Below are 19,586 nucleotides of genomic sequence, written 5' to 3' on the forward strand. Positions count from 1 at the left end.
GGACCATCTTGGCGCCCTTGCAGGACGGGAAGCACCCCCCGCCCGCAGCCATGTAGCCAGCTCGCCTGTCACTTCTGTGCCCGGGAGGAAACCTAAGCCTTGTCCAAGAAAATGACCTTCTTGTCCTCATCATCCTCCTTCTTCTTGATGATGTCGAAATTCTCGATACCGTCCAGGTCGTCATAGGCATCGTGCTGGGTCTTGGGCCGCTTAGCTCTGCCGCCAGAGATGCCCTGGCCGCCACGCTTGACGACCTCTCCGGGGATGATCCGGCTAGTCTGTCTTCAAAAGGGCACGCCCGTGATATTCGGCATTGCTACAGGGTAAGCTACAGGGTAGCGCCAAGCCCAAGCCATGGCGATGGTGATCTCAGGGAAGGAGGCCAGCACCATGATCAGTCCTTGGGAAAGGGCGACCATGCTGCTGAGTTGACTTGGCATGAAACCCGAACCTGTCATTCCATGTGATCAGGAAGCCGTCCTAGGCGTTGGGTTTCCAAAGAAACAGACCACAGAGTGGCCGGTTTGCTGGTCTGGGGCCCATGATCTTGCGCTCTTACAGGAGGGGAGGCACACAAGGTCGTAGCCGCGGGATTGGCCACCCCCAGTGGCCGGTTTGCTGGTCTGGGGGGTTCAATCCCTCGGTGCTTTCCCAGGATGGGAAGCGGCGCTTGGAACAAAGCAACCAAGCCAAAGACCCGTTGACTGTGTGGCCGAGGTCGCCTCCGTCGAAGATGGAGAATTCGGGGCTTCGGGTATCGCGACGGTCGACCAAGCCTCTGTCCAAGGACGCCCCCAAGGTCCCGTTAAGACGGAAGACACGCTCAAGGCCGCGTCTAGCAAGAATAGCCTGCCCCAAGGTATCTTCAACATCTCCAGAGATCATAGCAGCAGAGGTAACCAGTTGTGTCGATATCTTGTTGTTGGACAACAAAACATAACACTACTCCTCTGGTCAAGTGTTGTTGCTCAGACTGTTCATCCAAGTGCCAACGTGCCAAGGACCCGTGACCAAGGCAGTGCAAAGTCCTTCAACACTATCTTGAGGCCGAGTGACTGGGAGGACAAAGTTGAGCTTGGTGAGCTGCTATTTGGTGTGCGGTCTCAGCAGAAGTAATCAAGCTTCAGGCAACCATGCTACCGCAAGGTCAAACGTTTCTCGATCCCTTTTCGGTGGCCCGAATTTTGTACGCATATGATACGACATTATCCCCCCGTTGCAAGAGAAAGTTGGGCTTAATGAGCTGCCGTTTAACCTGCAATCTCAACGGAAGTGGTCAAGATCCAGAATCCCGTACTGTCGGGTGGTCAAACGTTTCTTGATCCCTTTTCGTTTACACGAAGCCTGTACGTATGTGGAACGGCAATGCCGCCCCAACCCAACGAAGAGCGTTTTCTCAAGGCGGTAACGAGAAATTGTCCAAAAACAAACTGCAGACTTCGGCATTCTGAGATCGGCAACTTATGCAGAGCTCAACCCAAGACACAGACAGAGGAAGGTATCTGGGGTTGGGAGGGAAAACTCCTTCCTTCCACACCATATGTCGTGAACGACGCAGTGGTATAGTTCGGACTGCCAAAGGGAAACCAGGCCTGCATCGTCATGGACGCAGGATGGGCAGATGGCATGCTGGTGGTGAGGTCGTTGCCAAGATTCCCTCAACGCCACCTGAAGAAACCTCTTCTTTTGACCAGGAAAGGCCAACCACCCAGAAAGGCCAACGGTCAACCTTCGTTGAAGTCTCGTCTGGCAAAGAAGCTCCCCCAGCTGTACGGCCAGCCGAAGGGGACGGTCTTCTCGGCTTCTGGGTCCTCGGTGCTCTTCCCATGCAGACGGTTGGTGGATTCTGTTGAGCTCATGGAGTAAATGCTCACAGATCGGACCGGCGAACATCTGCGGCTCCCAGTGGCCGCACAAGGTGACCTGCAAGATTGATTAGCATATGTTGACAATTGACAAGTGAAAATTGGTGTAATTGCTTACTTGCTTTTGAAGGGGAAAACAGAAGAGTGTGAGCCGTTGGCATAGGGTGACATACATTCTGCTTTCGTTTATTTCTCCTCTCCGCCCGGTTGCATACCATTGGCAGCCGCTCTCGTGACGGTCAGCCTAAAGGATTGGAGGGCTGGTCATGTTCTCGTCTCCTAATGAAATATTGCATTCATTATGAGGCAGTTTTGCCACGAGTGAATACTCGCCAAGGATGACAGGACTCTCACCAGAGTCACCGTCACCGCGAGCATTGAGTCAACCCCACCAAGTCGTAGGAGGGAACTGGCTTTCCTTCCTTCGCACAGTCATCCTGAAGAATAGGCAAGCCGGGTGTCATGGCATCATAGAGCTATGGTGGCTCCTCGTCATCTTCCTTCTCAGTCTCCTCTAGGATGGAGAAGACGCTTCGCCTTGTAGCAGCTGGGCTCGCAGATGTACGGCCAGCCAAAGAGTCCGCGCCACCGTAAAGGGAAAGATGTTCATGGTCTTGTAGCATGAACAGTACTCGGGGCTTAAATGGGATGGTTCGGCAGAGCACCCAAGACAAGGCATATGTCATTGATATTCGACATGAAGATCTAAGGGGAAAGAATAGATAGTTAGCAAACCGCTGTCGGTATAGAGTAGATAACCGAGAAGTAAATGCCACTTACAGATCTCAGAGTACTCATAAACTAATTTAATTTCGTGGGTTTCTTCGAAGAAACTCGAAAAAACTCCAAAAAACTCGAAGAAGTCTTTGCGATGGTATAAGAGATTACGTACTCGACGTCAATAATGAGGCAGTTCCTGAAATTTTGAACCACGGTTAATGTTTGGCACCTGAACATCGTGACCTCCAGGTCATGGTTCTTGAACTCGACCAGGAACCCTTGGGCTCAGTCTCGAAGTAACCCCAGGCAATGATGGTGAGCTGTTGCTCGCGGGCAGTGAAGGTACCGGCCATGATGATGAGTGGATGGGTGAGGTGGAAGAAGAGGGTGAGGAATGGAGGATGACAAAGAGGGCGTATTGCAAGGTGTCAAATATTGTCTTTATCAGGTTGGTAAATGTAGAGGATATGTGGCTGGGGAGTAAGTGTAGAAGCGGAAAGTGAATTCTGAAGCACTGGTCTCCCAGCACATATGTGGAGGCAAAGGAATTGCGTCCACCACTGGCATGCTTGCCACGAAGGAGTTCACAGTCAGCGGGAAAGAAGAGACGGCTTGTCTTGTTTCCTGCTCCTTCCTTGCCTTTGTTGCTGGTGCTGGCTTTTGTGCCCACTATACTTGCCGTGCTGCGTTAGTCAGGATGCTTGGCTTCGAAAGGAAGGGTCGGAGGAGATGAAGGGATAACATCAGACGAAAGGGTATAATCAGAGGGAAGTGCAATCTCAGACGAATAAGCAATTTCGTCCGATATTCACTATAATCCAGAACTTCTTCGACGAATGAAACTGCGATAATCGGCGACTGAAATGTGTTTATCGGCGACTGAATAGAGTTCTTCGCGGGTTGATTTTCAACATTTCGAAGAACCGAGAAGATTTGGTGTTTGAGGAGAGAGTTGAGTGCAAAGTGGTGCAAAGTCAGGCCAATAAAGAGGATATCATGAGAAGCTCGCTCTGCCACTCTATATGTGAGCGACTTGGAGCCCTCCTGTAGTGTTGAGGTATTGCGCCAGAAGATGAGATAGGAAACTTGATATAGGAAAAGGTTCAGACGGATGAGAGTGAAGCACCTACCTCATTGTCCATTCCCGCTCTGTGTAACTTGCCTTGTATTGCCTCATGTCTTCACACATTCCTGGACGACCCTCCTTCCGGATCACTTGAACGTTGACAACGTTACCAATCTGACCAACAAGAAGACGGGCTTCGCGATGAAGACGGCAATATCGGGAGGATTGCCGACAGAGATAGATCGCTGGTCGACTTCCTAGCGTCTCCGGTAAGTCTGCTCAGAATCTGTAACCGGCTCCGCATGACGCGATCGCTGAGGATCGTGGGCGACGACGCGGTAGATGGCATGGCGTCGGAGAGCCGCACCCCCGTGCTAGGGATGTAGCCGGTGAAAGAGGCACACCGGCCAACCCGAGCGAAAATTGTGGAAGAAGGTGGTGGGAGAAAGATTCTGGATGAGAAGACTGCTTGCTCTTTCCCTAGTTAATTGTCAGCATGTTTTGTGCCTTCCTTCACTACCTTTTTTGAAATATGGCTGGGGAATTGAATGAAAGCCAATCTTCGCGATAACCACGAGCACCTTTGAGACCAAAGGTCAACCGAGTGGAATCACCAAAGCGCGATGACTTGTATAGCTGGGGGTATCGACAAGATAGGATGGAAGGGATAGTTTGGGTATATCGGCGACATGAGATGAAACCTATACCTTTGCTCATCGGCGAGATGAGATGAGATGATGCCGCTTCCTACCTTCAATGAACGAAGTAACCTTGTGCCGACCAAGTGAGCCTTCATGACTGTGGACACTCTTCCCAAATGGCGACGACAAGATAACCTGATCAAGCGAGATGTGGCGATGGGAGAGGGAAGGTGTAGGTAGTATGATGGGGAAGGATGTTGAATGAGGTAGTGATGTTGTCATGTTGGAGGCAAAGGAAGTCATGAGCGTCATAACTGGATGTGGTGATGGAAAATACAACTCTGAAGGTAGAACTTGAGAAACAATGTGAGCGCCAAGTGGCGGGATGCCCAGAAAGAGAGGTATGTAATAGTGAAGAAAGCGGTTACAGATGGAAGGAAGGAACAGAAAGAGGAAGGTGTGTGAACTAACCTTTTGTAATCTCTTCATGTCGATGTAGGTATTACATCGACGATTGTGAGTGATGAGCTGTGTCAGGTTTGGTGTTGAGAAGTTGAAATGTGTGAAGGAAGATGACGAAGTAAGAAGGTCGGAGTGACGGAGTGGAAAGGTAAGTGACGAGGTAGACACTTGAGTGACTGCTTCATGGAAGGTGGTGTGACTAGCGCCGATTGTATGGGGTTGGGGATTAGCGCCATGTCGATTGTGTATGTCAGTGGCAGTGGAAAATTGATCTTGCAGAAGGGCAGAAAGTCAAAGAAGAATCGGTGTTCCTGTTCTGAACCTTACTTAACTGCTGGCTGTGTGAGGATTCACAGTGGGGATGGGCTTCCTTAGGGCAAAGCCAAACACCTAGGGCTTTGGTAGGGATAGGCGGCAGAAGGATGATCCTGTAGAAGAACACACTGCCTGCGAGGACTATTGGTATCCGAGGGCTTCGTGACGAGTCGCTCACTTGCCGCGTACGCCGACGGCAGGGGGTTGTATAATTATTTAGGCAACTGGGTGGCCCAAGCGCGCGGAGGAAGGCGCTGGAACATATGGTTTACTTGGTAGCTGATGGCTGTAGAGTGGCTGGGGCGAGCTAGATATCTTGGGATGCTGCGGGCGAAGGCCTTGTCTACAAACCTATGATGGCCGCCTACAGCAGCCAGGCCAAGAGATTCAGTTGGCACGAGTTTGATTGCAATCATACGGCAGAGACCCAACAGAAACCAGCTTCTTCCAGGCACCAAATAAGATATCACGGAATGACGCGGAGCAGTGAACTTGTTGTATGCGGATATAACCCTTCTCGTGATCACTTTGCAATGACTCAGTATGGTTTAGGTACAAAACGCTATGGAAGACATCCATGGCCAACCACCGTACAAGGTTCTGTCAAGAAAAACAGCGTATTGATAATGGACTATTGTGTAAAATGCCAGTACCGTACATCGTGCGGTTTTGGTATACGCTCAAACGTACAATGGTCCCATAAACAGCAAGCTAAGAACCCATATTCCATACATCTTTGGCCAATCCTGACCTTGATAATCTAGTTCCGGCTTGTGGCTTCCTATGTATTCGAAATATCATTCAATGGAATACACTACGGTGCTAGCTAGCGCTAGCTGCGGCCCTCACTCTATTCTGGGCCAGTTGCCTCTGCTGGCATGCTGGTGTGAGTCCAAGAGCAAGCAGACAGGAAGGCATGCGTAAGTATGTAGTATATCTTCCTAAGTTCCCTTACATACAAAACTGTGCCTCCTAAGCAGACATACCACCCCTAGCAAATGTTCCTATCCCCATTCCCCCGACAAGCTCCAATTCACATTCTGCCCACAAGGCGACTCCCGCACCGAAGCCCCGTTGACGGTAAGCGTAATCCAAATATCCTTATTGTTCGGGAACTCGTTCCGCGCCGAGAGCCGGACCTCGCCCCCGCCGTTGACTGTGCCGCCGCGGATGGACAAGTTGTAGCAGTTCTCGATCAGGATGGCGTTGTTGCCGTTGTCGGCCAAGTCGACCGAGGTGATGACGGCGCCGCCCGACTGCGAGACGCAGAAGACGCCGCGCCCGCCGCCGCGCGAGACCACTTTATCCACGTACACGTTGGTGTTGTAGTTGCCGTTCTCGTTCTGGCCGTTGTTGTTGGCGAAGCGCAGGGTGGCGTAGCCGGTGCCCTTGGCGACGTTGTCGCCGTCCACCAGACCAACGTGCACGTTGCGGGAGGTCTGGATCAGCAGTCCGGACTCGCCCACGTTGCGTGCAATCACCTGTCCAATCTCCAGGCCGTCGATGTTGAATGTTTCGACGGCATGGCTACCGGCCCCCGTAACGCGTACACTGTCAATCTTGACATTGTAGTTCCATGGTGCATCTCGGTCAAATCGAATCCCCAAGCCTGTGTCAAAGTTCATGACAATCTGGCCCAAAGTCAAATCGCGAACACCATGGAACCGAAGACCAAAGTAAGGACCACCAGTCATAGTCAGGTAGGGGATCTTGACCCCATTGGTATTGAGTGACTCGATGGCCCCCTTGCCAGTGTTCCAGCCCGTGTTGATGGTGCCGCACCCCTCAAATGTCTTGCCACTAGAGATACTAATGGTGCTGGCGCCAATGGAACCAGACGCCATGACAGCAACACGCTGGCCACTGCTGATGGCGTCAAGCGCCGCTTGGATTGCTGCTCGGTAATCGCCGCCGGAGTAAACGGTGTTGGACCCCCGGGTTGCCGTGAAAGAATTGCCCGAGCCCGTCACTTTAGCGTCGGGGGTTCCAGACCCACACTGGGCCCGAAGGGAGGAGGCAAGGGCAAGCACGGCCCCGAAGATTGAAAGTTTGACCATGGCTAGAACTCAAGCACTGTGAAACACCAGCAACTCAAAGTTGGCCATATGAGCTTCTAGAATACGGAATGGAACATTGCTTATGCTTATATATCACGTCTGCGCTCTCGACAAGTAGACAAACCCAACTTTGCCTCTCCCCTATGGTGCACCTGGTCATTGGAGGAAAATGTGTATTGAAAAAAGCCAAGGAGTCCAATTCACAGAGGCATTAGAACGGCAATGCAGGATGCAGCATTTTGGCGCAATATGGCAATGCTACCTTGCATCTGTAGGTGCATCTACACCCATGCCAGATCGCATGTACCGGCATCTCTTTGGCGCAAATTCGATGTAAGTGGCCCCACGGCAAAAGTATCTCCGCATTGGCAATGGCCCCGGGCGGTTTTCAATGCTTGGCTCCTGCCATGCGGGGACTCGCCTCCGAAGGTTTACTTGCTTCTGTGGTCTGTGGTCTGTGGTGCCAAGAAGTAGGTAGGAGCTGCTGAATTGAATTACCCCTTGCCGCATGCCAGGAAACTAATGCACGCACTCAGCAAAAGCAATTGCACGAGGAGTCCCTGTTTCGACCAAGTCACATCCACTGCATGGCATGTTCGTTTCTCAAATGCAAATGTTCAATCATAGGTAGCTTGGGTTGCCCTGTAGCCTAGGTACCCTGCAACTCAGTAACTAAAACGCATGCTAATTCTCCACGTGAATACAGAGAGACCAAACCACTACTTGAGTATATTGAATCTTGACCTTGACTTGTCAGGATCAGGAATGACTTCCTGCTGCATGTGCCTCGTCGTGGTGCACCTCAGGCCGACGTTTCTCAATCGCGAGAATAGTATCAATGAAAGAACGCCGCAACGGTGTCTTCTTGCGCGAGGCCAGCAGCTGCGCCGTCTTCAAGATGTTCTTGATCTGCCTTCCATTGAGATCAAGCGCCGAGAGGTCATCAAGGTCCGCATCAGTCAACTCCGTCGCCGCACCCTTGCTTCCACTTCTTGCCGCTGCGAGGAAGTTCTGCCAAACCAGCCGGCGCGACGCTGGTGTCAAATCCGAGTACTCCAGCGAGACATGAATACGCGACTGGAACGCCGGATCGATGTTGTCGACGCGGTTGGTGGTCATGAATAGGATGCCCTCGTAGTACTCGAGCGTGCGCAGGAAGATGGAGACGACCTTGTTGCGCTCGAGGTCGTGACTCGAGCGCGCCTCGAGGAAGACGTCGCACTCGTCCAGCAGCAGGATCGCGTCCCAGCGCGCCACGAGTTCTAGAATTCGCGACAGGCTCTTCTCTACCTCGTACGTCTCCGAGCCCAGGTCGCCCGAAGAGAGGGTGTGAAGGGGGACGCGGAGGTTCTCGGCGACGGCTTCGGCGGTTAGGGTCTTGCCTACACCGGGGGAGCCTGGAGTACCGGTTGTCAGTAATCACATTAAAGAGTCATGTGGAGAAGAAGCACTTACCTGAGAGTAAACAGATAACACCCTTGCCTTTGCCCGAAATGACATCGTCAAAAGCACAACCCTCGAGCTGCGACTCCGAGAAAGCCATGACGAGTTCCTTCTGGTCTTCCGGCAGCACGAGCTTATCGAACGCATCGTCGCTGAACTTGATGTCACCGACCTGCTCCACGAAGAAGTCGAGCCATTTCTTCAACTTGAGGGAGTAGCCGCTGGTGCGACTCCGAGCGAGCATTTTGTGGTACGGGCTGAGCTTCAGCTTGCCGTCATTCTGGCCACCGTCTTTGGCATGGCTCTCCGTGCTGGCGAGGAGAAGCAGATGGTCCTTGGGCTTCCAGTCTCTCAGACGTCGCTGGCGCATGTAGTTGATGTGGCTGAACCGATTGAACGATCTGATGTCCACGACTATGCGGCCCGAAACTTCGATGGGTAGCTCGTTCCACTCACGGTCCCAGGTGATTGCCGTCCCTGAGTAACTATCAATATGTTAGCGATCCATGTCCGCAGTTCTGGTTACCGTAAAAGTGGGGGAAGTATCTTACGCTTTGTAGTGATGGCCAGCAAGGTCTTCGAAGAGTTGGCCTCTCTTGATCAACGATTCCTTGACCTCATCTGGGCGAGAATGGAAAGTAAAGGGGTATGCAGACAGCTCCAGGATCTTCTTGGTTCCAACGAATTCCGGGATATCGATGTTCTCCCGGCATCTTCCAAATGTCTTGCCATCGTAGTCGATGCAGTCGGTGCTCAATCGCAGGAACTTGCCACAGCGGTTCTCCATATACTCAGTGTCCTCGAGTTCGAAGGCCGAGAGCGGTCCCTTATATGCGGCCAAGAGGGGGGCACCGGGCTGGAAGACCATCCACAGGTTCTCAAAGGTAACCACCCCTTTCTCAACATAGTCCTCGAAGACCTTGATGCTGTCGCCGATCTCGTACTGCAAGATGTTGTGAAGGATCGTGAGGTGCTCCTTGGCGGTGGCGTCGAGGTTCTCGCGCTCCCTGTACTTGGCAAAGTCCTTCCAGCGATGCACGAAAGGCTTGAATGGCGCCTCAAAGATCAGCCGCTCGAGCTCGCATGCGACGCCGGGATAGTCTCCGAGAACCTCCCCAAGGGCCGTCTTCAGCCAGGGGCTCTGTACGACGATGGAATGGGCCTCGAGTTTCTTCCGGCTGTCGGGGCTCTTGATGTTGCGAACGAGAACCGCGTACTGGGCCGTCTCTGCGTTCTCGGCTGCGTCCTCGGCGTCTTCGGGGTATTTGTTGACCCAGGTCCACTCGCCATCCTTGTCCTTGGGGGACTTGTAGATGTTCTTGACGTCGCTTATAGAACCAGCTGGTTCAGTGGGCTTCTTGGCGACTTCTTGACTCTGCTTAGGCTCGGTCTGCGATACAGCTGCGCCAGAGTCAGGGTGTGAGTCGGATTCGGTATTTGGCGTCATGATGAAGGATCAGATTCTCTAGTAGACAAAGTTGATAGTAAATATGAGAGGCTGGTGTTGCACAGGTGCACTTTGAAGTTCTGAGAATGGTGTTTGCTTCGTGGTTTATATATAGTTGGAGAGGCTTTGGTCGCGAGTGGGAGGCTGATGGCTGACTACCTTCTTGGTTGCCTGCGGTGTACAGATTGATCAACATCATGCCAGCCTAGCTTCGAGGCAACCGTCTCGCCGTGACACAATTAGTCCTACATGAATCCTTTCAACGGACCCAAACCTCGATGGGAGGCTGTTATTCGCCAAACATGCAGTTGCCCGATGCATGCGTGTTGCTGCCTTGCCGATCTTCTGCAAGCTGGGTCTAGGCCATGGCGGGCAACCAAATAAGGAAACCCTGTGGGGCCGGTGTGACACTGCCTGCCTTCAATGTTGACATTCATGAACCATGGGAAAAAGTGATAGCCTCGCTACTGACAAGTTCGGCCTTGGAAAGTTCGATATCTTGGGGAAGAAACGGCTCACAGGCGTCGACCGCATGCACTTGGCAGTAGGCAACCGTAAGCGGTCAGGCCAAAGGGGCTACCCAAAATGCCACTTCCCCCCACGTGCATCCGCGAATATTCTACTTCCATTCCCATCAAAGTGCGACACCAAGGTGGATTTCCTTATGGTTGATACATGTCGGTGGCTGCTGGTTTTATCCATGTACCGACAGACTCTTGCAGCACATCATCAGAATATCATGAACTTCAATATCAAGTTTTTGACCAAGTTCCGCAGGCTGGTAGTCTGTAGCGGGTGGTACAAGATGCAACGTCATACCAGTCGCACCGGTCTGTCGGCGCCTCCTTGATCTAGCAACCTTTCACCACAGAACAATAAAGCATGCCACAGTCAAACATTAGAATGCAGAATCGTGGCAAGCTATGCCTACTACCTACTGTTTAGATTGATGTAGCGCGTCCTGGGTTGAGCAGTAGCTGTCATTTCCTCTCCGACTCTGAGGACTTAGCAAAATGACAGAGGCCCGAGACTGCACCTAGACATTGGGCAGGCCCTGAAAGACTGGGCTTAGCCAAAGGCGCTTAGTGCCCGCAGTCTGAGGGCAGGCTAGTCCAAATCCGCTTAGTGGCCGCAGCCCGACTGTTTGCTCCTTTCTAGTCGGGGTCAATTCCGTGGATGTGATTGGCTGAAGGTATTTCTAAGCACGTTCCCGACTTCAAACCACGAACTATATCCAGCCAACTCCAAACATCGATTAGATATCAAGACTCCTTATGCTGTAGGATATTTCTGCTCGAAAAAACGCTACTTAATTGACATGAAGTCGCAACTTTCAACAGCAAGACCTCTGGCCCAATCTCATCCTTATCAGAGATCTTGACACAGGAAAAGAATATGGCACCAACTACCGTCCTCATCACCGGAGCAAATAGGGGCCTAGGCGAGGGCCTTCTAAAAACGCTATCTTGCCAAACCCAATCATATCGTCATTGCTGCGAACCGAAACCCGTCCCACCCGACCTCACAGGCACTCTCCAACCTGCCCGCTGGAGAAGGGAGCCAACTGATCGTCGTCAAGTGGGATGCCTCAGTCGACCAAGATGCCTTTAATGCCGTCGCCGAGCTCCAGGAGAAACACGGGATCCAGTATCTGGACATCGTCGTCGCCAACGCCGGCATCTCTCAGATCTGTCCCACCGTGGCCAACCTCAAACTGGACACCCTTCGATCCCACATGGCGCCCAATGTCTATGGCTTCCTGGCGACGTATCAGGCCACTCGTCCACTGCTCCAGAAGTCTACCAAGGAGCCCATGTTCGCTCCCATGGGATCTACTGCCGGATGTTTGGAGTAAGTCTTTACTACTTGTTCTTTTCCTTGGCAATTTCTCCCGTCAATCAATCATGCTAATGGGGTATGTATATATCACGTAGGAGTCAACCCCCTATCACCAATGCTGCGTATGGGCCAACTAAGGCAGCAGTGAACTGGTACACCATTAGAATCAATGCAGAGGACGCCTGGCTCAACGCTTTTGTTCTGATCCCAGGATGGGTCCAGACCGACCTCGGTGATCGGGGCGCTCGGGAGCTGGGCTTGGAGAAGGCCTTTATCATGGTCAAGGAGTCTTGCGACGGCATGATGAATCTCTTGGCCGAGATTACCAAAGAGAAGCATGGTGGGAAGATGGTTGGTTGGAACGGTGGCATTTGCCCTTGGTAGATAATCGTCTTGCCGAAGTGGAGGATGACATGACCCTGCTCGTTGGGGTCAAGAGATTATGAAGAGATTGATTACTTATTACATGTTAAGTAACTAGAGTTAGGTGGGAGACTGCAGTATCTACTTTGTATTTGTCGAGGGCAACAGTAGACTGGGCTGCAAACTGGGTGCAGGCACTTTGAACTAAGATTACCCTATGCGGTTGGAGCCTTGATTGAACCTGGAACGATTGCTGTTTCCGTGGCCAAATGGCTGTGTTTTCTGACGTCGCTGACCCAAGTGTGTCCTGGATCATGCGCATTGGTGTTGTTCGTACCTTCCTTACCGAAAAGGGGGATCCTAATGACGCATTAACCAAGCAGGTGCTTATTGCAAACAGAGGGACCTTTGGCAACGTCGCTCTCACTTGGCAGATGTGTCAGTTTCTGATCAACAGCAATCATCAATTCGTTTTCAACAGCAGTCATCAATTCACCATCACGACATACCGCCAGCCCCAGAAGAAGGACAAAATGGAGGAGCTAATCCCCGAAGACGATTGCTGCACCCTATGCCACCTGCTCCTCTTCGATCCAATCAAGACGAATTGGGGGCAGGTGTGCAAGTTCTGCCAGCTCGGGAAGAATGACGAGATGAAGGCAATGCACAAAGACGATCTCTGCACCCTATGCCACCAGCTCCTCTACGATACAATCAAGACGAGGTGCGGGCACGTGCTGTGCAAGTCCTGCATGGTGGACTACGCCATGGGCTCGTTGCCCAACGCCATGTACGCGGTCCACGTGGATGCGAATCCTAGCGACCAGTTACAGTCCCCCGGCAACCTCAAATATCTCGTCGCGCCTTGCCCCGTGTGCGACAACAACAATGGCGAAGGAGTGGTGCCGAGCCCTGAGAAGTGCACCGAACTCCGCAACAAATACCCAATCACCTACGCGGAGCGGGAAGCCAAGGCCGCCCACGCCGAGCCCGAACCTGGCGGTGATGAAGGAGTCCAGACTATCACGTTATGCATCGGAAACACCCATCAGGCTCGCCCGCGCCCCGAGGGCTCGACGAAGGGCGACCGCCTGCATGATTGGGTTGTTTTTGCTAAGGTCAGCCGCAACGACATCATCTTGGGAGTGAGGTTCTCGTACCGCGGTTCGGGCTCCGAAAACTTCGTTATGGAGAAACCCTACAAGATAGCAGATTACGCCAAACGCCCCTTGCCGGTCAAGGTGTCGGTGATACTCAAGTCCCGCTACATCTGGGTATCGGAACACGCGGATAACTATTCAAGGGACGGAGACAAGCGTCAGGTCAAGGCAGACTGGAAGCTGGATTTCGAGAGTCACAATGGGAAGGGAGCCATGGGCTTATGGCGACTGAAGTTCAAAAGAAGGGTCTAACGATAACGAGTAGAGCAGTACGGTAGCAATGGATAGCATTAATATGTGAACATGGCCTCTATGTCCTTAATGGCGTCAACGCTGCCTCTGGTATAAGTGCTTTCCGCAAACAATCAATAGGTCTATTTGTTTAATTATAAAACCATCACATTTGATAGGAGAAACATTTTTCCCAATGGTATTGACATTATACCAAGGCACTTAACATCCCCTAATGTGTAGGTACGGCATAGCATGGTGAGGGCAGCGCTGTCGCCATTGAGGGGATAATCCCGAGCAAGTGACGGCATTCAATTGAGAAATTTCGATAGTATGTAGAGAAAATCGGTCTGGGGACAGCAATCTTCTACGTTTGTGGCCATGCTTGTGATTTCCGCGTGCTATCAATTCAATGATTTGGCAAAGCAGTGGTAGAAACCATTGAATACAAGACCCAATCACCCACCAGGAAGGTACGAAGCCTTGGCTTGGGCATCAGAAGTCGTCAATTTCGGGTCCATGCAAGTCAATTGAGGGCTTGCAACATTTTAATTTTTCCCCCATTCCCAATTTTTGCATTCTCAACGGTGGAATCCAAGCAACCCTCAGTTCCGCCAGCCCACCCGAGATTCCTACCAAATCCACTCCACGATACACAGCAAACAGCAATCCCTGGCACCATTCACTCTGCGGTTCATCATGCATGCTCTCTTGCTCGTCCTGCTTGGCTTCTTCGCTTTTGGCGATGCCCAGCTGCCAACCGTATGTAACCACGTTCCCGAGAATCCAATAAGGCGAGACCAAATAGCGCTCATCATCCTGCAGGCCTTCTCTTCGGAGCCAACTGGTGTCCCTGACGCCAATAAGCCAGTTCCTGTCTTCAATGGTACCGTTCCCAGCGGCGTAGCCATTCATAACCACGGTGTAAGTGCAACATTCCAAACTCAACCAAAGGAAATGGAGGAGAACGAGACCGTGCTGACACCACTTTGCCGACCTAGGGCCCCGTCTGCCCCCCCCTACTTCGACGCCTGGGCCATGGCGAACCCGATCCACGACGGCATCGTCTACCTGCGCGGCAAGCAGGACTGCACGGCCAAGGGCGTGCCCGGCTGGACCTACTGCCAGCGCGTCAGCTGCTCCTATAACTCGGCCATCTTCGTCTGCAACACCAACTACGCGACGCCCGTCTCGCCCCCTTGCAACATCGTCGCCGACTACGCCCAGCTCGTCGTCGACAACTGCTTCCAGGACGCCCTGCAGAGCGTCAACGACCGGTACATTACGCAGGGCGAGGTGTTTGACGATGGTTACTGGCATGTGTACGTTGGGTACTCGAACTGTTAAGGACGGTGAAGGGACTTGATCATGTTCACGAGGATACAAGAAAGGCCCCGCGCCCTTGAGGTGAACAACGAGAAAGAAACTTGGGATGCTCGTCTAAAGAACCTTTGGCTACTTGCACAGAAGAGCGATCGGTACTCTATGTTGGCATTTGAGTCGGGAACAACATACTACTACTGTTGAATCCAACCGCCATCTGTGATGGGATGTGCTAGTCTCAATCAAGTTGCATTTTCCTAATATATTCCGTATCTCAACTCTCGAGTGTCCACCAAGCAATAATCTGATCCAACACTAAAGCCATCTACTCAGTCTTCGATCGTCCCCGTCTGAGCTTGTCCAGCAGGGATGACTTCTTCTTCTCAACCTTGGGAGGTATGTCGAACCTGACACTCTTCTTCCTTTTTCCTGCTTCTGTCGGGGTGCTGCTGTTGCTCTCACCACCGCCGCTGCCACCACTCTGCTGGCTCCGGCCTCCTTCGCTTAGATCACTAACCTCCGAAGGAGCTCTTGACCTCGAACCTTGACCACGCTCCATTCTTGCTGTGGATGTCAGAGGAGGAGGAGGAGCAGACGCGATAGTACGGGTAGCCGTGTTGGTGGTGAAGGGGTTCATGCAGAAATGCACCCCCATATACTGCTGCCGCACCTTCCGCGAGTGCTGCCACCGACAGAACCCGCACGGCCGGCTCGCCCACTGCGGCTCTCCGTGCATCAGCTCGGCGTTGGGACACGCGGTGGTGTGAGCCGTGCCCTCGGCAGCGGGAGTTGGCATGGGGACGCCATTGGCTTCTTCTGCGGAGTATGCCTTGTACCGGCTGTTACTCTTGCTTTTGCCGGCCTTGACGGATGAGCAGGGTAGGCACGAGCAGGAATCTGCGCACGACTCGTACATGGCGGTGTGCTGGGAGAGGATCTTCTTGCAGCTGGGACAGCGCTGCGTTTGGGTGTAGAGGAGACACATTGTGAATGCTGATCTCCGTGAATACTTGGATGAATAAAATTGGGCGTTTCTTTGGTTTCTCCTTCAGGGTATTGGTACTTCTAACAGTAAGTTCAGTCAGGAGTGTATTACTTATGAGGCTTGATGCGTTTCGAGACTCGAAAGTTTGCTTTGGGCGTAGTTAGAGTAAAGGGGGTATTTGTTGGCAGTGGACGGGTTGTCTGATGAGACTGGTGAGCTCCTTTCGCATCTTGGGTTCTCGCCTTCGAGCTATTTTATACTCGTCCGTCGGGATGGCGGGCACTATTCGGCGGCCATAACAAAGGCGTTGTTCGTGAACATCCAAACTGTCGCCCCTGTTCTGCTCGGCTCGCTCCTCGTTGAAGTGGTCGCGACAAAGGGATTGATCGGCACTGTTGTTTTGCTGAGACGCACTTGGATAGTGCAGAAGGCCGCTTGCATGCCGAGAATTCCGATGTAGATGGCACCGGAGGCTGCTCCGAATCTGATCGGCGCCGGTGCCGGGGTTAGGTAGCCGGATGCTGTTACTTCCAGCAACAAATTCTCTTTTTTGAGACGTCGAAGCAGTTCGGTCTAGTCGGTGTGGGTAGAAAGAAGAAACGAAAGTAAATTCACTTGCAACAATACTCCGCCGTGTTTTGCTAGAATGATCCCAGCCTGATCGACCGGGTGAAAAGCCTCGCGATGTTGTTTACCTGCCGGCCGGCGGGACCCACGTGTTGCCGGACCCTTCCGAGCAAACACGGTACATTCACGGCAAGGTTACTGCCACTAATGCTGTACCCCGTACAATAGTATCTGAAGTAGTTATTGGTTGTATTTGGTAGTCTATAGTAGTCTAGAGCGAGATTTGCGGAATTTGCGGAATTTGTGCATATATGCTATCATACACCTTGCCGAGCCATCCCTCCGTAGCTCCCCACCTCGCAACGACCCCCAGGCCGCCCGCAGCCCAGAGCGCGATCCCGGCCAGGGCGACGCCGTTGATGGTCCACCAGTACCGGCTTCGCGTCTTGCGCAGCTGCTTGTCGACCGTCGTCCGCCGCCAGCCGGGCGGGGGCGCGATCCCCAGCCACTTGGCCCCGCCCCAGACCATGTGGCCGACGCCGACGGTGATGAGGGCGCCGTACGCGATCCAGGACGGGACGGCGTGGCGCGCGAAGCCGTGCGCGACGTACTGGAGGCCGATGTTGGAGCTGTCGCCCTCGACCATCAGGGGCAGCACGCGGTTCATGAAGATGTGGGAGGCCAGGACCGGGGCTAGCACGTACCCACTTATGGCGGTGTAGCTCAGCATCGGCCAGCCGTTGCTGTTGTGGGAGGAAGACGAGGACGATGTGGTGTTGGAGGTCTTGGAGCGGTGCAGCGCGTACATGCCGGGGGTGGCGCCGCCGTAGCGCTGGAGGTTGTGCGAGCGGCGGATCAGGCGGATGGCGACGCCCGAGGCGACGTGGGCGAGGATGGGCAGGGCCACGAGGAGGGGCTCGGAGAAGCGGGTCTGGTAGACCTCGCGCGCCATGAGGAGGAAGGGTTCGGAGTACGGGACGGAGCGGTAGACGAGCGGGAAGACCGAGGTGTTGGCGACGTGCAGGCCGGCGAATAGGGCGAAGGTGTAGGAGGAGTAGCGTTGTATCCGGGTTACTGTTGGTTGCAAATGTCAGTAACTGGGTAAGTATGTTTGCGGACACGGAAGGAAAGGCGTACAGTAGTAAGTAGGGCCATGGGCAGTGCCGCTGAGCCCCAAGCTTTGCGAGGAGTTAGATGTGCCGCGTGACCTTATTGTCGACCTTGAAGATTCCATCTCTTCCTCGGGCAGAGGGGGAGCTCCTTCTCGTATATGGAGGCGTTGTCCGCCATCGGTGAAGGGTCGAGCTGCAGGAGAGACATGAGAGTCTCCTGCGACGCCTTCGGATTTAGGGTACGAGTGCTGTACCGGTCATCCATCTTGGCTCCTTGTCACAACTTCCAATGCGACGAGGGGGGTGATGGTGGTTGTCGTCGTCAATCGTCCTTTCTTCTTGATTACCAAGGTGTCTACGCTGATTCGTTTGGGTGGGACACGATTTTGAACCGCACGCTGAAAGTTTTGGCGGCTCCAGCCTCCAGTGACATCAGCGAGATCCCCCGGAGCGCTAAATCTCCAAGCGCCAATCGGAGCTTTCCAGCGGTCTCAGCTCCCAGAAAGTTCCCCAAGCTCCATCTGAATCGCCCCGCCCTGTCCATTCCAGCTGCTCGGTCGGGCAAGGGATCTAATCTCTGAACCTTCGTCCATATTTCAACGTCCAAGCATCTAATTCCATATCTCTAATCTGTAAACGATACCCCGCCGACCCGTACTCTACGACTGTCTCGCCATCAGCCGAATTCGCGACTCAGAACGATACAGAGACCCGATCCAGTCTGTTGCGCGACCATTGCCCATCGCGTTTCTCCCGTCGCGCTCGACCGCGTACCAACGAGACCACATACCACACTGCCCCTCATGCCGCCGCGACACCAGACCCTGCCCCAGGCGCAGACTGCCTCGGCGCGCGCCGCCCTACAATCCTTTTACTGCGAACTCTGCTCCAAGGGCTACAGCCGCATGAACGACTACGAGGCGCACCTTTCGTCGTACGACCACTCCCACCGACAGCGCATGAAGGACATGAAACAGATGGTCAAGGACCCGACCGCGGGCGCTCGCGCGCGCAAGGCCGAGGCGAGGGCCGACGGCATCATCAGCATCAAGCTCGGCGCAGCGGCTGCCGGCGGCGACGGCGAGGGGTGCGGCTGCTGGTGGAAGCAGTAACAACAGTAATGCGGCTGGCCAGTCAGGCGGGTTCAAGAAGGGAGGTTTCAAGAAGAGCGGCTTCAAAAGCGCATTTGCGCCTGTAGGCGGCGATCCGGAAGATAAGACCAAAGAAGAGGAGAAGCTGGGCGGCATGGAGAAAGGGCTGGGCAAGGAGAAGAGGGTGTTGCGGGACGAGGACGAGAGCGATACAGAAGACGAGGGATACGAAGTCTATGACCCCCGGAATCCGACAGACTGAGCATGGCAACAGTCTTCGGTTATCTTATCTCCTACTTCAGAGCCCGACTGGGTCGTGCTGTACGTGCCATAGAACGTTGCCGAGTTGTCGCGCTCACACACCAGCGCCAGAGGCACTGCAACGATAAGCTATCAGGGATGGGCATGGGACTCGAGTCGCTCGGATGATACGAGTGGTCTTCGTCCCGGATCATATCGAAACGCTTCAGGTTCGATTAACAAATCATTATACGTAAGTTCTTATGTTTGTCATCAGTACCACTTTGAACTATTCCCAGCTAACTCTCTGGCTTGACAGTAGCTATGAATGTATGGTAAATTTGGAGTAGCCCATCAAACAATCTTAAGAACGGGTTGCGAACATCTACATCATTAGTTCTATATGTGCGCATTGAGTGCTTTGGCATTCTGTCGTAGTGGGCAATGGCATATCCTTCTGCCGCAACCCTACGGTAGGGACTCCAATTGAGGTTATCTACAGTGACCAAAGCTTCTGGTGTAAAGGAATAATCCCTCTTTATCCCAGGACGATTGATCATTATATAAGGGAACTTGACTCACATTTCTTACTGTCAGCATTCCTTTAGAGTGGCCCGCGTTTGCTTCTGCGCGCTGTAATGGACAGATCTGGTATCAGG

The 19,586-nt window shown here is 53.1% G+C and overlaps 12 protein-coding genes across 12 annotated transcripts; 5 read left to right on the top strand and 7 right to left on the bottom strand.

Moving 5' to 3' along the window:
• Nucleotides 1-92: 92 nt before the first annotated feature.
• PG986_010516 (uncharacterized protein) lies at nt 93-419 on the bottom strand (the record flags this gene model as incomplete). Its single annotated transcript, XM_066846738.1, has 2 exons — nt 93-278; nt 333-419. The coding sequence occupies 2 exons, from the start codon at nt 417-419 to the stop codon at nt 93-95; spliced, it is 273 nt and encodes a 90-aa protein (XP_066696229.1).
• A 136-nt stretch (nt 420-555) lies between these two features.
• Nucleotides 556-885, bottom strand: PG986_010517 (uncharacterized protein; the record flags this gene model as incomplete). The annotated part of the gene is made up of 1 exon (XM_066846739.1): nt 556-885. One exon carries the CDS (start codon nt 883-885, stop codon nt 556-558), a length of 330 nt encoding a protein of 109 aa, XP_066696230.1.
• Nucleotides 886-1,613: 728 nt separating this feature from the next.
• PG986_010518 (uncharacterized protein) lies at nt 1,614-1,939 on the top strand (the record flags this gene model as incomplete). Its single annotated transcript, XM_066846740.1, has 2 exons — nt 1,614-1,835; nt 1,877-1,939. The coding sequence occupies 2 exons, from the start codon at nt 1,614-1,616 to the stop codon at nt 1,937-1,939; spliced, it is 285 nt and encodes a 94-aa protein (XP_066696231.1).
• A 402-nt stretch (nt 1,940-2,341) lies between these two features.
• Nucleotides 2,342-2,938, bottom strand: PG986_010519 (uncharacterized protein; the record flags this gene model as incomplete). The annotated part of the gene is made up of 3 exons (XM_066846741.1): nt 2,342-2,478; nt 2,646-2,666; nt 2,815-2,938. 3 exons carry the CDS (start codon nt 2,936-2,938, stop codon nt 2,342-2,344), a joined length of 282 nt encoding a protein of 93 aa, XP_066696232.1.
• A 3,135-nt stretch (nt 2,939-6,073) lies between these two features.
• Nucleotides 6,074-7,126, bottom strand: PG986_010520 (uncharacterized protein; the record flags this gene model as incomplete). Its single annotated transcript, XM_066846742.1, has 1 exon — nt 6,074-7,126. The coding sequence occupies one exon, from the start codon at nt 7,124-7,126 to the stop codon at nt 6,074-6,076; it is 1,053 nt and encodes a 350-aa protein (XP_066696233.1).
• Nucleotides 7,127-7,885: 759 nt separating this feature from the next.
• PG986_010521 (uncharacterized protein) lies at nt 7,886-10,016 on the bottom strand (the record flags this gene model as incomplete). Its single annotated transcript, XM_066846743.1, has 3 exons — nt 7,886-8,523; nt 8,582-9,054; nt 9,121-10,016. The coding sequence occupies 3 exons, from the start codon at nt 10,014-10,016 to the stop codon at nt 7,886-7,888; spliced, it is 2,007 nt and encodes a 668-aa protein (XP_066696234.1).
• A 1,395-nt stretch (nt 10,017-11,411) lies between these two features.
• On the top strand, nt 11,412-12,239 carry PG986_010522 (NAD(P)-binding protein; the record flags this gene model as incomplete). Its single annotated transcript, XM_066846744.1, is given in 3 exon segments — nt 11,412-11,525; nt 11,545-11,867; nt 11,951-12,239. 3 exon segments carry the CDS (start codon nt 11,412-11,414, stop codon nt 12,237-12,239), a joined length of 726 nt encoding a protein of 241 aa, XP_066696235.1.
• A 512-nt stretch (nt 12,240-12,751) lies between these two features.
• On the top strand, nt 12,752-13,630 carry PG986_010523 (uncharacterized protein; the record flags this gene model as incomplete). Its single annotated transcript, XM_066846745.1, has 1 exon — nt 12,752-13,630. One exon carries the CDS (start codon nt 12,752-12,754, stop codon nt 13,628-13,630), a length of 879 nt encoding a protein of 292 aa, XP_066696236.1.
• Nucleotides 13,631-14,308: 678 nt separating this feature from the next.
• Nucleotides 14,309-14,956, top strand: PG986_010524 (uncharacterized protein; the record flags this gene model as incomplete). Its single annotated transcript, XM_066846746.1, has 1 exon — nt 14,309-14,956. The coding sequence occupies one exon, from the start codon at nt 14,309-14,311 to the stop codon at nt 14,954-14,956; it is 648 nt and encodes a 215-aa protein (XP_066696237.1).
• Nucleotides 14,957-15,257: 301 nt separating this feature from the next.
• Nucleotides 15,258-15,917, bottom strand: PG986_010525 (uncharacterized protein; the record flags this gene model as incomplete). Its single annotated transcript, XM_066846747.1, has 1 exon — nt 15,258-15,917. The coding sequence occupies one exon, from the start codon at nt 15,915-15,917 to the stop codon at nt 15,258-15,260; it is 660 nt and encodes a 219-aa protein (XP_066696238.1).
• Nucleotides 15,918-16,755: 838 nt separating this feature from the next.
• PG986_010526 (uncharacterized protein) lies at nt 16,756-17,861 on the bottom strand (the record flags this gene model as incomplete). Its single annotated transcript, XM_066846748.1, has 2 exons — nt 16,756-17,558; nt 17,705-17,861. 2 exons carry the CDS (start codon nt 17,859-17,861, stop codon nt 16,756-16,758), a joined length of 960 nt encoding a protein of 319 aa, XP_066696239.1.
• Nucleotides 17,862-18,399: 538 nt separating this feature from the next.
• PG986_010527 (uncharacterized protein) lies at nt 18,400-18,949 on the top strand (the record flags this gene model as incomplete). The annotated part of the gene is made up of 2 exons (XM_066846749.1): nt 18,400-18,683; nt 18,715-18,949. The coding sequence occupies 2 exons, from the start codon at nt 18,400-18,402 to the stop codon at nt 18,947-18,949; spliced, it is 519 nt and encodes a 172-aa protein (XP_066696240.1).
• Nucleotides 18,950-19,586: the final 637 nt, after the last annotated feature.

The sequence above is a fragment of the Apiospora aurea genome (genome assembly GCF_038362705.1).
Source record: "Apiospora aurea strain CBS 24483 chromosome Unknown utg000007l_segment0_segment0, whole genome shotgun sequence".
NCBI lineage: Eukaryota > Fungi > Ascomycota > Sordariomycetes > Amphisphaeriales > Apiosporaceae > Apiospora > Apiospora aurea.